This window comes from Anabrus simplex, chromosome 1, assembly GCF_040414725.1.
Source record: "Anabrus simplex isolate iqAnaSimp1 chromosome 1, ASM4041472v1, whole genome shotgun sequence".
Taxonomy (NCBI): domain Eukaryota; kingdom Metazoa; phylum Arthropoda; class Insecta; order Orthoptera; family Tettigoniidae; genus Anabrus; species Anabrus simplex.
The window spans coordinates 1,404,624,742-1,404,643,836 of NC_090265.1; the positions used below are offsets into that span (position 1 = coordinate 1,404,624,742).

The 19,095-nt window shown below is 37.7% G+C and overlaps 1 protein-coding gene across 1 annotated transcript in view; it reads left to right on the forward strand.

The window, feature by feature from the left end:
• Positions 1 to 19,095, forward strand: part of Root (ciliary rootlet coiled-coil, rootletin) — a 461,920-nt gene that overhangs the window by 342,192 nt on the left and 100,633 nt on the right. The window contains exons 22-23 of the mRNA XM_067137854.2: positions 719 to 934; positions 14,479 to 14,680. Coding sequence (XP_066993955.2) covers positions 719 to 934; positions 14,479 to 14,680 — 418 coding nt within the window. The remainder of the gene's footprint in view (positions 1 to 718; positions 935 to 14,478; positions 14,681 to 19,095) is intronic.

Here is a 19,095-nt window from a genome sequence, read left to right on the forward strand (position 1 = left end):
ATTTCTGCATTTCTGTCAAATCACGCGGAACCCATCGTGATGCAATTTTTCTCATGCCCAGGTATTCCTTCAGAATGTGAAGCACAGTTGTATGCACTAATCCAGTGTCTCGAACCAGCTCACGAATCATGTGGCATCGATCAGTGTCCGGTAACACAGCAAGAGCATACACTTCTTCTTCACTGACACTAGGACAACCGGCTGACGCATGTCTGCCACTTTTTGGCATCCCTCATTGAAGGCTTTTACCCACAGTGCCACTGTTCTATAAGGCAATGCAGATTATCTACAAGCCTCTTGAAGAAGTACCAACTGTCGTGCTGTACGAGCTCTGACACATTCAGTCTACATCCATTTCCATTGTTCCTCGTTCAAAACGTGACAACACTGCCTTAGACCACCAGCTAATATGAGGCTCTGTTCCTCTCACCAGTTCGCATGTGTGTGATGTGGGAAGGGGGAGTCCTTGTGCTCCTTCCTCTCATCAGTTCGTATGCATGTGATGTAGGAAGGGAGAGTCCATGTGCTCTTAGGTAAGGTAGGTATGCACCTAACGTGTGCTATCAGTGACATTATTAAGTTCCGTTGCATGGCGTGTCTACATTAGTGTTGCCACTATTTAAGTTCCAACCTTCGTATATCAATATGTACATACATTTACTTGTATACTGTATTTATTTTTTTCTGTATGATTTTAATTGTATGCGGTTGTAACTAGCTTGCAGAATTGGATAACAACTTAGAACTAGCTCGTCAAGAGATGAGCCGTATGCGTACTCGGGCTGATGAAGAAGAAGAGCGAAGTCGAAGTCGAGAACAGGAACTTTTGGTTCGACTTGAGGATAGCCGTTGCCGTGAAAGGAAGCTTGAGGACCAGCGCCATAATCTTGAAGTTTGCCTTGCTGATGCAACTCAACAAATACAAGAATTAAAGGTACAGTATTTTTAATGTTTTACTATTGTTAATCTTTGCATGTATCTAAGTAAAAGTTCAATATTCTCTCATTGCTGTTAAAGATCCAAAAGTAAGGTAGATAGAGTTGCTTTCATAGACAGAAACATGATAGAAAACTACATTGTACTTGGCAGTCTCTGTACAGGCAATGATAGACCAATGATGGACTGAATGGTAAAGGCTTCTGCCATTTATAATCTCAACCATATGAGATAGAGTAATTAGATCTATACCCAGTCTATTATTTAATTTTGCCCCTTAAAGCAACTGCCTCCAGTCTACTTTAATCCAAAAATTGTCATGGGACTCAATTCTGTTGTAGGCTGAGTGAACCTCAGGATATTGTGGTCTAATTTATGCATCAGAGCATTAATATTATTGTAGTATTCTATCCAAAGAGGTGTTTACAAGTTGTAAGTGATCTAGATTTCCTTGTAGATAAATCAAGAAGAAAATAGTATCAAAATAAATATAGAAACCTGAAGAGAGTACTGATCACTTAGGCAGGTGGTAGGAAAACATACTGATGTTCATACTTCATTAGGCCTAAACAAGAAATCAAATTAGATAAAGAAAGTAAACATACTGACTTCATTACAATACAATTCAATGCAATACAATGGATTTATTTTGTTTGGCAAGATTAAGGCCATTAGGCCCTCTCTTCCATCTAACCAGAAAATACAGCATTTACATGTGCAAAATTATAATAAATAGACTTACAATTGAAACATCTTGCAACTACTAAACAATATAATATTATTATAAAGAGCAATAATAAAAATAGGAAAATGATGACGATTCTTCTTCTTCTTCTTCTTCTTCTTCTTCTTCTTCTTCTTCTTCTTCTTCTTCTTCTTCTTCTTCTTCTTGCGTTCCAGCCTTCTAGGGACCACGTTACAATTTCAGTTCTTCCTCCTTTGTTCTTTCCTTTACTTCCAGTATTCTTTCATTGTTTCACTGTGCTTCTTTTTCCTGTCTTCAGTCCACTTTGTGCCTGTTTTCTTTTCCTTCCTCCCTTGGAATCCTTCCATTTGTAAGACTTTCTTCCTAAAAATCTTTCTTTCCAATAATTCTTCTTCTCGTATGTTGTTCCTTTCCAGGTCTTTCTTGACTTCTTGAATCCAGGTGGTAGTAGATTTCTTTTCCCAAAGGTATTTGAAGATTCGTTTAGTTAGTCTATTGTCATCCATTCTGTAAATGTGTCCAAGAAATAGCAATCTCCTTTTTCTTATTGTTTCTGATATTTTTTCTATGTTCTGGTAAATTTCATTGTTACTTCTTAATTTCCAAAACTCTGCAATTCTTAGAGGACCTAATATTTTCCTTATAATTCTTCTTTCTAATATTTCTAATTTATCAAGCTTGTAGTTCAGTGCTAGACATTTGCTAGCAATGTAAATACAAATGGAAATCAAATGAAATCTACATCTTGCATTGTATCGACGCGGATGAAATAATATGCCGGTTACCCCAACGGGATTGCGTTCGCATAAAACGTACATAACATGTTCCGCGACAAAAGAAAATCAAGCTAGTTTCGTTTCATAATATACATAAGTACATACAAAAAATGAAATGTCATATGCCTTTTAGTGCCGGGATATCCCAGGACGGGTTCGGCTCGCCAGGTGCAGGTCTTTCTATTTGACTCCCGTAGGCAACCTGCGCGTCGTGATGAGGATGAAATGGCCCCTGTGCCATTGGAATTAACCAATTAAGGTTAAAATCCCCGACCCGGCCGGGAATCAAACCCAGGACCTTCTGAACCGAACGCCAGTACGCTGACTGTTCAGCCGAGTCAGTACATATATAATACACATCACATTCAATCCAGGTTTCCCTAATCTTAAAAACTACACTGAAGTTACCGACAGACCAATCTGTCACAGATGAATCAGCATAGAAGCAGGCTTCCCTTAAAATTAGCATAGGGCTCATTAAAATGCAAAATATTTATTCAATGTTGGCATGACATGGACAACAACACGAAAAAATAAAACACAATCACAATACACAAGTATAAACAAACCAAACAACAGAAAATCTGGGCATCTGAAAAATAAAACACATGTATAAAAAAAAATTATTTGTGAAGGAGGTCACTCAGCTGTGTGGCAGTGTTAAAGGACTGTGTGAGTAGGTTACGCCCACTATGGGACAGCTGGTAGAGCGCACTCCTCATTGACGGCCGGTCATGTGTAAACATCAGAAATTCTACCTGCAGAAAATTACCCAGCAAGCGGTTGTGAGGCATTCATTCGAGAGCTCTTTCTCAAGGGCGATTCCCGTGCTTCCCAGCAGAAACTTTTATCCTGTTCTGTCTTTCATGTTCCAAGGGAAACTTTGCATCTAACTAAATCAGCTGCTACTTTACTCAAAATATTACATCTTTCTCTCATACATAATGTTCTAGGCCTCCATATCTCATTCTAACGGGTGCGCAATCCTCTATTAAACAAGACGTCACTCAGGCCATCATAAACTCGCAGCTCAGGAGTTTGATTCTTGACTGCAATTCCACATTTCCGGGAGTATTCTAACCCATTTCCCAAAATGCAGCTATAACTAATTTATTCCCCTTGATGTATCATTTCCACAGGCCTCTACTCCTGTTTCATCCTTCTCATTGCACTTTAGGTGGTATCTGCCTTTCTTTACATCCCATCTCGCTCTACTACCGGGTTACTGGTCTTTCTGCTTAAATTAAAGACCCTCGTTTACAACGCTGGCTTCCCTTCCGTTGATGGCAGAAAATTCCTGAAAACGCACTACGTACGTAAATAAAATAACCTACTCTGATTTGCAAATCTTCTCCCTCATGAAATTTACGGCGCACAGCCTCAACCATGATGAAGCTAACGCCAGAATTACCTACTAGGCACACATTACGGAATACTCTGTAAATAAAGCAAAGAAACACACTCCTAACTAAACCTATCCATATCCCTCTTCCCATAATTATCTCAAACACAACAAAACAAAGGGCTAAATATGCATCCCTGGATTTACATTTAAATGAAATGAAAAAATAACAAACTCACCTTCACAGGGCTGACATTTGATTTTTCAATTATATTTACACTGGATGAAACTAAGCTGACTCCTTCTATCTAAGAACATGCAATAGAATTCAAGGCATATTACTCATCTTTGTCGGTACTGCTTCCACATCAGTCATATAACTCCTCCATATCAGCACATAGGAGGTTGACACAATACTCTGGATTATAACTTGCGGTTGCCATCTTGATGATTGTAAATAGCACTCCTATTTACCAGCCAACTGTAAACTACTATAAAGATAAATATCACCTAGACAATATTTCTGTCCATGGACTCATGATCGGAGCTCGAGGCACAATCCCTAAATTTCTTGTACAGCTATGGGATTCTCTCGGTCTCAACCGGACACGACTTCATGACATCGCTATCGCTGCAATACGAGGTTCTGTGACCATACTCCGCAATTATCTATATAACATTTGAAGAACCATACATCATGCCATATCCCAAATTCATTGCAAATTTATTCCTGAGCCTTGTGGTGGTTATTTCTATCTGGCACACTAGCAAACTCAACAGTAACTTAGAAGGCAAAATATTGTGTAGTCGACAAACTTTGTCCTTGTGGCATCCTCCGCATGGGGGAAGTTGTATTAATAAAAAATGAAGATACCGTTAGTGTCTCTTTACTACTATGTACACACGTTCCTTGAATACAAACACTATTTAAAAAAATATTATTTTAAATCACACAGATATAGAACTTTGTTACTGTTACTATTCAGCGGGTAAAATACCATCACTGTCCATTTGCGACATCAACGGTCGTACGGGACACACTCGCAACATCCGCGGTTCACGATCCAATAACAGTTTAGGCATACGTAAATACACGTTCGATCTGCAAAGTTAATTGTATGTGTTACCGTTCTACAGCGGCTACACAAAACACAGTAAAGGGAGGAAAGTAAGTGCAATTACACAGTACCAAAGACCACTACACACTCAATAAAACATCAGCTGAACTATGCGGAACTCCGCCGATAACAACACTGGTAAATATCAGTAGGACCAACTTGACGATAATAAACCTGGAACGTGGGAAGGAGCTGGGAACCTACCAAGGGCATGGAGATGGCTTAGGTTGCAGTTTCCGGAATAATCAACCGTGATCCTTGGTTTTCAAAAATATTATTTACAAAATCGTCAGTACAAATTAACTTCGGAACAAATTCAGCTATACACCAAATCTAGATACACACTACACATTATATATTTTCTTTGACAAACTACAATATCAGTGTTCTTAGACAAGAGCCTTGCCTTAAGTTCAAGGAGTTAACCAAGTGCATCTCAGTACAAATCATATTCAACAAATACAATACTGAAGGTAAGAGGAAGCACAAAATATTTTAGAGTGAAATCAAAACTTGCTTTTCACATTCTAACAAATAGTGGCGATTAGGGCAAACTCCTGTGATACACCAAACGAAAACTAAATGGAACTTAAAAACGGACAGAAAGAAACAGCGCTTACCCCAAGGCAGGCTATGCTGGAACCGAGGAGACGTTCACGACGTCAATAACTTCGAGAGGCTCGGCAGGTCAAGACCAAGACGGCACAGTGACATAAGACCACAGACTTCAGACCTCAGACCTCAGTATGCATACAACAGTGCGTACCGCTTTACTGATGCGAACGAAGCCGTGCCTACAGCACCTGGCAATCCTGTCTTCCTAATGCGGGCAGAAGTGACTGCCACAAATTGCGTACTTTTCACTCCCATGAATTACAGAATTAAACTGCACCAGGTTGGTGTGTTATTAAAAGTTCTCAAGATTAAGTCACTGTTCATTTTACACTGTCTCAGCTAAATGGTAATATACTCACTGAAGATATTCAAGACAAAGACTTTCGCCGTCACAACTGACACGAACACGGCCTGACAACTGACAAACGAATGAGAAAGCTTCCCCTGCTCTAGGCTGTTTTATAGTTGTGGTTGTCTCATTCAAACCAGTGGTTTCCCTAGGAGACTAAAGCTCGGTGTCTCAACTGCCATGTGAAAACAAAGTGGGCAGCCGTTTGAAAATGTCAATTCAAAATTGTAATAATAAGTAGCAGAAATTTCTACACAGAGGCATCTCTAAATTTACCCACGACTCAGTGGACATATTAAAACCGTAAAGTAATATTGAATAAATTAATTATGGGGCATACATGGTATGTCACAGTATGCTGTCGGAAATTTCTTCAAAGTTCTGTATTATTTTTTAACAGATTGTTTGTAGCTTGTGAGACTAAAGTTTCTAAAACATATACTTTTCTGAATAAATAAGGTTGTTATTTAATAGATAAAATGATCTCTAAAATGTATATTTGTATTAATACTTAAGGTATAACAACAGATTTAAAATAGAGAGCATGCGTCATCTGTGCAAACACTTGCATTAGAATTCATAGCACGAGCAGCCTAATATATATGCATTAAGTTCTGAATGAATGATTTACTAAAACTTGGGCTTCATTTTATGTTTTTTGTCATGTTCCATAATTTTATGGATATGAATACTTATGATATAGAATTTAAAAAACATTTTAGTTGCATAAAACTAATATGAAAACTCATAACACCATATGCTACTAAAGCATGCTTTAACTGTCCCAAAGATTTATAGCGTAAAAGAAAGCACAGCTTTTGTGTAACCTATATCATATTCTTTAAATCACTATAACAATGATTTATAATTGAGCAGTATCCTCCTTATTCAGTACCTTATAGTTAATGTGAATTATGGTTAATGTGAAATCTCGACCTTATAAGAGCATAAACTTTATCTTAATAAGAACATTTTAACATTAATAACATCATTCTTACTTCACTTTTAAATGTTTTAACTAAGTTACAGTAGGTAATGTCAATTTTAGCAGTCTACTGAAGATGATCCAATTAGGATCAAAACGTGTATAGATGTGACAAATGTGAAAAACTGGAAGAAGAATTATCAGAACTTGTATAAATAAAAAGTACCAGGTTGAAGGAGTCTGGAGAATCCTCCCCAGTGAAACTGTCTATTGAGAGATTGACCCAGTGATCAGCACGATGAAGAAGAAAAGAATCTCTTATTTCTTTCACATCTTACGATTACCAGAAAACAAGATTGTACGACAACTAGAGATGAGGAATCTGGGAAAGAAGACAGGAGGGCATTGGATCAAAGAAATTCAAGAGGATCTCAAAACAGTTGGACTCAAAATTACAGATGCAGAGAACAAGAATAAAATTACCACCCTTCTTAAGAATCACAAATTTTCAACTGAAATGATGCACAGAAGGCCTGTAGAGATTTCAGATGAATTAAGAACACTGTGATTAGAATGAATAAAGAAGTACTGGACAGATAAGAAGAATTAAACGGTACAACCTTCAAAGAAAAGTGTACATGGAAGACTCAAGTGGTCCAATAAAGTTAATAATAATAAAAATAATAATAAAGTTCACCTGTTCAGTACATGTTTGCCATTTGATAAATGGTCTGTTTAAAAAGTTACATAGGACATACTTCGACTTAGCCTAGAGATCTTCATCAGCTAAAATAATACAAAGATGAAAGACATATACAAAAACAGTGATATATAAAAAATTTATGGTAAAATAAAATCAACAAATTCAATAAAAATCTATGTTTAAAATGTACATAGCTTCAATCTTGGATGAATTTAGTTGTAACAGGGGTGGGTCCAACCGTATTTAATACAACTATTGGTTGGCTGTAGGAAATACTTAAAATTGTGAAGAGAGGGTTGCAGTGAAAACAAAACAAACTTCTTAGAAAAACTGATGAAGAGAACCTCATGGTGATAATTGTGGATTTCAATGCCGAGGTAGGAACTGATAGGACAGGTTATGAGAGACTCTTAGGGCTGTATGGATTTGGCAAAAGAAATGAGGAGGGAGAACTCCTGCTTGATTTATGCACACATAATCAACTTCTGGTAAAGAATTCGTGGTTTCAGCAAAAAGACTGTCACAGAATTGCAAGATATAGCCGGGATTGTCATTATAGGGCAGTGATAGATTATGTGGTAACTGATAACAAAGCAGAGAAATAGTGCAAGATGTTGAAGTAATACCAAGTGAATACCTTTATAGTGACCATAGACACCTTGTTGCAGACCTGAGAGGAATTGAAGCTGTTCATTGTTAATGTAACCAAGAGAAAACAACCAAGAATAAAGGACAATCAATCAATCAATCAGTCAATCACTACTGATCTGCATTTAGTGTAGTCATCCAGGTGGCAGATTCCCTATCTGTTGTTTTCGTAGCCTTTTCTCAAATGATTTCAAAAAAATTGGAAAATTATTGAACATCTTCCTTAGTAAGTTATTCCAGTCCCTAACTCCCCTTCCTATAATCAAAAATTTGTCCCAATTTGTCCTCTTGAATTCCAACTTTATCTTCATATTGTGATCTTTCCTCCTTTTAAAGACACTACTCAAACTTATTGGTCTACTAATGTCATTCCATGCCATCTCTCTACTGACAGCTCGGAACATACCGCTTATTACAGGTCATTATCCTCATGGTTAATCCTTATTGAATACTATTATTAATAATAATTATAATAGGAAATTATTTATTGTCCACCTATTCAATACTATCCACCTTTAGGTGGTTACAGTTTCATACAATTATATCTCTTTATGTCCTCATACCGCTTAGTCGAGCAACTCACCTCCCAGCCCAAACTTTGCAATATTTTTGTAACACTACACTTTTGTCAGAAATCACCCAGAACAAATCCATCTCCTTTTCTTTGGATTTGTTTCAGTTCTTGAATCAATTAATCCTGGTGAGGGTCCTATACACTGGAACCATACTCTAGTTGGGGTCTTACCAGAGACTTATATGCCCTCTCCTTTACATCCTTACTACAACCCCTAAACATCCTCATAACCATGTGCAGAGATCTGTACCCTTTATTTACAATCCCATTTATTTGATTACCAATGAGGATCTTTCCTTATAACACCTAGCTACTTACAGTGATCTCCATAAGGAACTTTCACCCCATCAATGCAGTAATTAAAACTGAGAGGACTTTTCCTATTTGTGAAACTCATAACCTGACTTTTAATCCTGTTTATCATCATACCCTTTTGTCTGGCTCCATGGCTAAATGGTTAGCGTGCTGGCCTTTGGTCACAGGGGTCCCGGGTTTGATTTCCGGCCGGGTTGGAGATTTTAACCTTCAATGGTTAATTCCCTTGGCTCAGGGACTGGGTGTTTGTGCTGTCCCCAACATCACTGCAGCTCACATACCACACATAACACTATCCTCCACCACAATAACACGCAGTTACCTACACATTGCAGATGCCGCCCACCCTCATCGGAGGGTCTGCCTTACGAGGGCTGCACTTGGCTAGAAATAGCCACACGAAATAAAAAAATTATACCATTGCCTGCTGTCCATCTCACAACATTATCGAGGTCATTTTGCAGTTGTTCACAATCTTGTAACTTATTTATTACTCTATACAGAATAACGTCATCTGCAGAAAGCCTCACCTCTGATTCCACTTCTTTACTCATATCATATATATAAGAAAACATAAAGGTCCAATAATACTGCCTTGAGGAATTCCCCTCTTAATTATTACAGGGTCAGATAAAGCTTCACATACTCTAATTCTCTGAGATCTATTTTCTAGAAATATAGCAACCCATTCAGTCACTCTCAGACTGGAAATTGATAGTTCTTAATTTGAAACAGTGGTTCCAAGAGGAGATCAGAGCCAACCTACCAATAACAGATATTATGGGAAATGGAAAAGAAGAATGGAATGATTTCAAGACAAGCTTTGTGAGCAGTGCTGATAAAATATTTGGGAGGACAAGCAGCAGAGTTAATGAGTTCGTTCTGGGTGATTTCCGACAAAGGAGTAATGTTACAAAAATGTTGCAAAACTTTGGACTGGGAAGACTTGGGAGTAAGGAGAAGAGATGCTCGACTATGTGTTATGTATGGAAAATTCTAAATTCCCATGGAGGGAATTAGATATTTTTCACCAATAGAGCATGTTAAAAACATATCAGATGTAAGGCTTTTCAGGCGTTTGCTCTATTAACCAGCGTTTTGTCTTAGGTCTGACACTAGACTCGTCAGAGTGGGATGTGTCAGACCCTACCGAGATTTATCTCCCATATGCAGTTATCAGACTGTGCCTCATATATAGGCTTCTGATAAGCTCACCTGCATACACCCAGCGTCAGTGGGTAGGGTCTGACATATCCCACTCTGACGAGTCTAGTGTCAGACCTAAGACGAAATGCTGGTTAATAGAGCAAACGCCTGAAAAGCCTTACATCTGATATATGTGTTATGTTTCAAGCTGTCAGTGGAGAGTTGGCATGGAATGACATAAGTACGAATACATGAATAAGCTTGAGTAGAACTTCTAGAAGTAGGGAAGATCATAGTATGAAGATAAAGTTGGAATTCAAGAGGATGAATTGGGGCAAATATTCATTTATAAGATGAAGAGTAAGGGATTAGAATAAATTATCATGGGAAATATCCGATAAATTTTCAAGTTCTTTGAAAATGTTTAAGATAAAGCTTGGTAAATGATTTGATTGATTGATTGATTGATTGATTGATTGATTGATTGATTGATTGATTGATTGATTGATTGATTGATTGATTGATTGATTGATTGATTGATTGATTGAAAAGGAACCATTTGTCCCATCCCTAATGCCTCCATGCCACTTGCTGCGTGATGGAATATCTACGCTCTAATTCCTTGAATTGACTTAACAACATCCGATAAAACACTTCCATTTTCTTTGAAGAGGTATCATATTCCGATTTGCTTGGCATCTTGTATCACAATCAGTAAACCTGAGGGGACATGAAGGTCTCTATTTACCTCAACCAATTTTCAGCCATGGCCAGTTAAATGTTGCAATGTCAAGAGAGAAATACTTTAAAGTTGCAATATTGCAAAAAGGTAATTGTACAAGGAATGCACCGAGCAAGTGGCCACGTGGTTTGGGTCACGTAGCTATCAACTTGCATTCGAGAGATAGTGGATTCAAACCCCACTGTCGGCATCCCTGAAGATGATTTGGTTTCGCATTTTCGCACCAGACAAATGCTGGGGGCTGTACCTTAATTAAGGCCACGGTCACTTCCTTCCCACTTCTAGCCATTTCCTATCCCATCGTTGCTGTAAGACCTACCTGTTTTGGTGCAACGTTAAGAAATTTGTAAAAAAAAATAAACTACAAGGAATGCTGTATATAAGGAAATCCTTCAATAAATAGTTAACCCATTGACCGTCATGTCTTGACGAATTTCAGCTAGTTAATATTAAGCTGCTAGGATATATTAAAAGTCACAATCTCTGAGATGGCAATTTTTTAATTATATCAGTCCTAAGATGGGTTATTGCTGGTGAGGAAGGCAAGAGAAAACCACCTCATTATTTTTCTCTAGAAAATGCTGTGCAATACATGATTAAGATTTTTTTGTGTGTTAAGAATGAAGCCATATTTTTCAGTGTCGACTTAGTTAAATGTAACAAAAACTTTTTAATCTGTCAAACACACATCAATTACAATATAAAATTATAACACTATAATCATACCTGTATAAATACACATGATTAACAAAGAATGACACGTTTTGTTCTACAAGAACATCCTCAAATTCTATCAAATCACTTAAAACATGCTTATGTATGTACAGTATTGTTTATGTTGCATAACCTTGTCAATGGTAGAGAGTTTAGTGATAACATGAGCCAGTAATGACAAAAAATAAATTTACAAGTGTTAATATAATGAAAAACTTGAGAACTTATCTAGACTGCCGATGCTAAGTCCGTTGTCACCAAACTGGGGTATACGAAATTCCCTGTACGTGCGGCAAAGTATACATCGGCCAAACATGCCGGTCCATTGGTACACGTATCAAAGAACATGAACGTAATATTCGTCTCAACCAACCGGACAAATCGGCAATAGGTGAGCATGCTCTATCGTCGGGGCATGATGTCATGTTCCAAGATACTCGAGCTCTTACCCACACTAAACACTACAGGTCCAGGACTATACGGGAAGCTGTGGAAATACGTAGAAATCCTAACAATTTCAACAGGGACACTGGCTATCATTTAAGTAATACCTGGTTGCCAGCCATTAAGAATTTACGTAGGTAGTTCCCTTCCCTGCCCCTTCACTATTGTTATTTCGTCCCGGTGTATTTTCCAAATTTGTACGTTCCTCGTCGCCAGATGTTTCATTCCAGGCTTATGGCTATGTCTTACACCTGTCATATGTTACGCAAACACATTATGTGAACCACTTAGTCTGATTGTGATAGTTCGGTCAGCTTCCGCTTCGAACGCTAGCGTTGTGCGACGTCCTGGGGACCCTCTGGTGGTGAATGAACGTACCATTTCCATTTCTACTTCTATTATAACGTTCCAAATTCAAACGTGTCATTGTTTAAGAAGCCTTTCTCATGGACAGTCAAGAATTCTTCTGAGGATGCAGAGCACAGTTTTCTGCGAAACGTTAAGAATTTCACCTTATTTTCTTGACACGGCACAAGCCCAAAAGCCTATACAATAATATTATTGTTGTTGTTGTTGTTGTTGTTGTTGTTGTTGTTGTTGTTATTGTTGTTGTTGTTACCCATGGACCAGCAGAGGTGAAAGAAGGTGCCGGGGGTGAATGGGTCTAACTACAAAATCAAAGTTAATTTAAAACTTTAACAAAGGGTATACTTTTTAGACTTTCAAAAAAATCAACAAATAACAGTTACTAAAAGCAAATTAGGAACAAGTCAAGGAAAATACAATACAGTGAATACCACAAGTTCTGGGCTTCAAGCCCCTCGCTTTACCTTTCCTGTGCTCTCAGCTCAAATTTACAAAAACACAATGCAAGGGCAGAACTCCGCTAATACATGGAGCACTAGCTCCAGCAATTACAATATCAGGCCTCCCAGAGGCACTTTTACTACCCTGGAAAAAGAGCTAACGTGCTCTCAGTTCTCAAGCCTATTCAAGGCAATACCAGAAAATTACCATTACTTGCCATCAAATAACTTACAAGTAAGAAACAGGGGTATCTTGTACCCAACCTATCGGGCTTTGCGGAAAAGAATAGGTTAAGTAAATGGCCCGACACACAAATTGAATGGAGGCGTGTATTTGCACTCCTAGAACTGAATTAGTAAAACCTAAGGGCCACTAGGCCGATGAAACAGGGGCTATTCCCAAACTATGGAGGTGACTCGTATAAGGATAACTTAAGACTTTACGGAAAGGAAGAAAATCAGTTACTAAACGTAGTCACCTCAAACCAGCATGAAGGGGAGCTCAAGAGGGTGCATTACTCTCTATCCCCGATTTACAGTCAAAGATATTATGCAGTTATTACATAAGCCGGCAGAAATTACATTTTCAGAAAGTAGGTTACATATTTAAGGTTAAGGTTTCAGACCTCTCCCTTGGGTTAAACTGCAGAGATAGCAAGAAATAAAGGGCCATACCTTGTTGGAGTACTACTGCCTGATAAAAGAGGCACCTCCCGCCTCCTGCTTGACACAGAGACCAAGTTAGATGACGATCAATTGGCCAAGAGACGTGAAAATCCGCAGTTTATAAACCCTCGGGGAAAGTTCGAGACCTTTCATGAATAAACCAGCCACACCCTCTCACTTTATTGGTTTACATCAAAAGTGACACTCAGAATCGAGGAAGAAGCCTGTGATAGGCTGAAAATTAAGTACAGAAATTCATGATTGGCTAAATTCAAAACTGGCGGGAAAAAAAAGAACAATATTGCTAACCCAAGAATGAATGAACATAATTTAGTAAAAAATAACTTATAAATACAAAACTTCTTCAAAAAAGGTTCTTCTACTTCGCACCAGGGTGCATGATCATAGTTTATTAGCGGTGACATCTGTTGAAAAAGGTCCTAACTTCTTGATGACTGGTAAACAAAACACGTAGAATTTCATACAGGACATGAAACTTCACAATAAGAAAATTACGCCCAATTACTGTAGTGACATCTTTTGAGTAAAGGTTGAAGTAGGACTAGTTTGAAGTTCACGATTTCTCCAGTAGAGGAGTTCTTTTAGGTGCAAGATTTAAATGTGCAGCGTAGAGGCGTACCTCCCGGTACAATAATAATAATAATAATCATATAAATTATTATTATTATTATTATTATTATTATTATTATTATTATTATTATTATTATTATTATTATTATTATTATTATTATTATTATTATATAATTCGCTGGGGCCATCAAGGACCACGTTAAGTCTTGTAGCATTTGACACGGAACTTATTATTATTATTGTTATTATTATTATTATTATTATTATTATTATTATTATTATTATTATTATTATTATTATTATTATTATTATTATTTGCAAATACATTTTGTTCTTAATTTGGTGTTGAAATGTTTCCTAAGGCTCGTCTTGGTGGAGCTGAAGGACGAGTACGAGCATTGGACAGCCAGTTGATGCAGCTTGAAGCAGCTAAGAAGGAAGTCGAACAGAAGCTGAGTAGTATTGGTTCTACCTTAAGGAGAATAGCGGGAATACAGTTGGATGGTAGTGTTAGTCTACCATATAGACTGATGAGCCCATCGAGAAGATGGAGTCCAGCCAGAGGTAACATCATTATTGGTACTCTCAGAATAAAGTAAGGAATCATTCTACAGAATAGTTCCTTCGGCTGATTATTTCAAAGTTAGGCACTGTAAAAAGTAATCTCTATCATCAGGATCATCATTTTGAATTGCATCTTGCCATTACACAAATGTTTGAATTTTCAGGAGGAGAAATCTTTGAATATTCCTCTGTAGTTCAGAGTATATACTGTGTTACATTGTGTGTTTATTTTTGTGTATGTGGCAGATATTCAGGGTAAAGTTTATTTCATTAAAAAGTTGTTACAGTTCCTGAAGCAAAGGCAAATTAATATAATGTCCTTTAAACAGTATTCACTAATTTGATCACTTCTTTAATAACAAAACATTATTTTCACATAAAGAAAGCTATCGAAGAAACATCCTATAATATAGACAAGTTGAGAGAAAAAAAGATTTGAAGAGCAACTTAGTCAGGCAATGATATGAAGTGATGCAAAACAGATCTGTATTTCTATGTTATGTTACCGTTAGTAACAAAGGTAGAGGAATCCGATGGGAGGTGATACTACACTCTAGACTGGAAGTTTCCAAATGGCATTTGTAGAGTAACATAAGTACAGACTGGAAGTATGACTGCAATGATGGTTATAACTTTTGGTTGTTTTTTTTTTTTTTTGTTTTTTTTTTTTTTTTTTTTACCCTTAAGTACCTTGATTGACTGTAATTTTTAAGAGCCACACAGGTATTAGAAGCAGGCTAAATGTCATCTATATTTAAATATAACCGTTTGGCTAAATATACATTATCTGAGCACAGAAAGGGAGGCAGAGATTTGTAATCTGATGACTACTCTTAACAAAGAAATATTAATCACAAACAACATTATGTAAATATAAAAACTGTTGTGTTGTTTGACCTTCAATCAAGTAATCATCACTGATCTGCATTTTCCTGCGGCAGCCATCTTACCATGGTACACATCCTTACGGAGTGTGTAGACCTGGTCGATCTATGCCGTAGTCTTAACCTTCCGAGTACAATCTCCCTTATCTTGCGAGATGACGAGCAGTCAGTAGACCTCGTCATCCGCTTTATGAGGGATAGTGGTCTCTTTTATCGTGTGTTTGATGATGTCCTTTGTCCTAGTGTTTTTTGTGTCAATTGCGCTTTTATCCCATTGACTTCATTTTAGTTTGTGTTGCGTATTTTAATGTGTTATTTTAACGTCTAACGTAAATTATGTGTATATATCTGTACTACCAGGCAATGCCTTATTCGTTTTTTTTCCTGTCTTTTCTCTTATTTTATTAGAGAATAAGGCATTGCGTATTAGATCCACTGATTGTTTTAATCTCACCCTCATTTTTCTTCATCACCTTTTTATATCTACTCAGTGGATACGTTTTAAAATTTTAACATATCTCATGTCGTTCATCTCGTTCCATTAGGGGCCGATGACCTTCGATGTTAGGCCCCTTAAAACAACAAGCATTATCATCATCATCATCATCATCATCATCATCATCGATCTGCATTTAGGGCAGTCAGCCAGGTGGCAGATTCCCTTTCATTTGATTACCTAGTCTTTTCTTGAATAATTTCAAAGAAGTAAATTTTTCCAATTCCTAACTTCTCTTCCTATAAATGAATATTTGCCCCATTTTGTCCTCTTGAATTCCAACTTGATCTTCATTATTGTGTTATTTCCTACATTTAAAAACACAGCTCAGTCTTATTCATCCACTAATGTCATTCCGCACCATCCTTCCTTGACAGCTCAGGACATACCACTCATTCAAGACGCTTGTCTCCTTACTCCCAATCCCCTGTGGGTGGGGGACACAGGCGAAGAATACACCTACGGTATCCTCTGCCTGTCGTTTGTAAGAGGCGACTAAAAGGGTAAAACCCCCTGTGGCTAGGGGACGCAGATGTAGAATACACTCACTAATCCTAATTCCTAAACATTCCAATATCTGTTTTTGAACAGGCCCTTTATTTGCAAGTTTGCTAGTTAAATTCCCCTTATGTTTTGCTGGTTTATGTTTTGAACTATTTGAAATCTTTTCTCACTCCCTATAGTTTTCTCACACGCTCCACAGAACAGTACCTTATTTTCTATAGATATTAAGTCACCTGAAAACTCCTTCGGTGAATTAGTTCATCTACAACTCAAAGTTGCTCTTATTTACAGCATTTAAAGAACTTTTTAACGGACACTTTATATGCTAAACATAGTTTGGTCACAACCAGTTCACAACACTATAACACCACTCTATGGACAGTCAATCGACAGCTAAGCACAAAACGTGAGGGTAGATGATGAAAAAGGGGATTCACTGCCTGTCATCATAACTCTTCACCACATGACAAGTTGCGTCATCATGCACAACATTACTGCCAACATCAACCAGATGAAAAAGGCTGATTAAAAATACTGAAAAAAATCATTAAACTTATTAAAATATGCCATATAGCGCTAAAATATTAAAATATGATGCATTTATCAAAGTCATGAAAATATGCAGTTATATGCACCATAAAAGCATGTTCAAATGACTGAAAATTCCATAATTCATGCACATAATGTATAAGCATACATTTTTAATCCCTAAAAAATCATGCAAATGCATGAACTTTTGAGCCCTAGTGATGAGACTCCAGTTTGAAAATGGCATGAAAGATCTATTTCAGTTGTATGCCCCACAAATGGGTTGCATAGATGAACATCTAGAGGACTTTTTAGAGGAAGTGGAGGGACAGATAGAAGATAAGGAAGTGCTATTGATGGGAGATCTAAATTCACAAGTTGGAATGGAAAGACAAGGAAAGGGAGATGTTGTAGTGCCCTTTGGATAAGGAAATGTAAATCCAGAAGGCAAGTTGTTAGTGGATTTTTGCATGAGGAACCAAATGATTGTTGAAAACACCTGATTTAGGAAGAAGAACAGTCAGAAGATTACAAGGTATGGTTGGGGAGATAGACAAACAAAGACCATGATTGATTATATAATCATAGAGAAAGAACACCCGAATAACCTTTTAGATGTTACAGCCATGCCTGAAGAAGCCTTTGGTGGAGATCATAGAGTTGTAATAGGAAAACTGAAAGTGGAAAAGATTGAAAAACCCCCCCATTAAGAAGAAAGAAAAGAATTAAAGTATGGAAGTTGAAAGAGAAAAAGCATACAAGGATTTCAAAGGGAAATAATACCCTTGGTACCCAGGACAAAGATGGGGAATGTTGAAGATGAATAGAAAAGATTAAGGAAGCACTGGTTGGATGTGCAGAAAAGGTATGTGGTAGAAAATCAGGAAATGTGAAAGACAAAGAGACACATTGGTGGAATGATAGGGTAAAGATTAAAGTGAAGGAAAAGAAAAGGACATGGAAAGCATGGAAAACATCTAAGACTGAAGAAAGTAGAAAAAAATATGTGGAGGCAAAGAATTTGGCCAAGAAAGTAGTGGAGGAGGAAAAGGGAAAAAGCTGGGCCTTATTCACATAGAAAGTGAGAGATGATATGCATGGCAGCAAGAAATTGTTGTATGGTATCTTAAGAAACAAAAAGAGAGATCAAGTAAACACCAGATTTATGAAGGACTAGCTGATGTACCTGTGCTTCACTACGGGATTCTCAGAAAGACTGACTTTGTGGTTTTCCTAACTGAAGTCAACATCAGAGAGAGAGAAAGGGAGAGTCATCTCCGTACAGGCAATAAAGGTCCTGGGAGGGGTGGAAGGTAAAGGCTTCCACCATCCGTAACCTCGGCACTTGGTGGGGTAGAGTGGTTAGCTCTACGCCCGGCCGCCTTTGCCTACAGAAATTAGCCTGGTACTCATTTATGATGTAGGCTGAGTGAACCTCAGGACCATGTGCACCTCCAGAAGTGGAAACGTAGTTTCTTAAATTTTACGACTTCCTGACGGGGATTCGAACCTACGTCCTTCCGGGTGAACCGAGTACGCCTTTACCGCCTCGGCCAGGCAATATAGGTCTTTGCAAAAACGTCAGTAGGAATGTAGCGACTAAAAGCAATGTTGACATATAAAATACTCGATTTAAATAAGAAAACTTAACATTTTCTCACTTTTAACAAACATTACTACGGTGCCGATCTAACAGTCCAGATTTCCACAGCTGGAATGACCAGGCCGCAGACAGCAGTGAATACTCCTCTGCCATTATTCCGTGAAATATGCACACTGATCATTCCAATAAGTGCCTTAGAGTAGGGATTGAATAGCTCGAATGCTATGAGTAACCAGTGTCAGAACCAGTATCGGAAAATTTATGAACCAGAGGAATGGCATCCTAAAGAAGAAAGTTATCTAAGTTTAACTCCCCAGCTACTTCCCGCAAATATTCAGGCAGGCTGTTACACTCGGTACGACCGGGCGATTTGGCCGTGTGGTTAGGGGTGCGCAGCTAT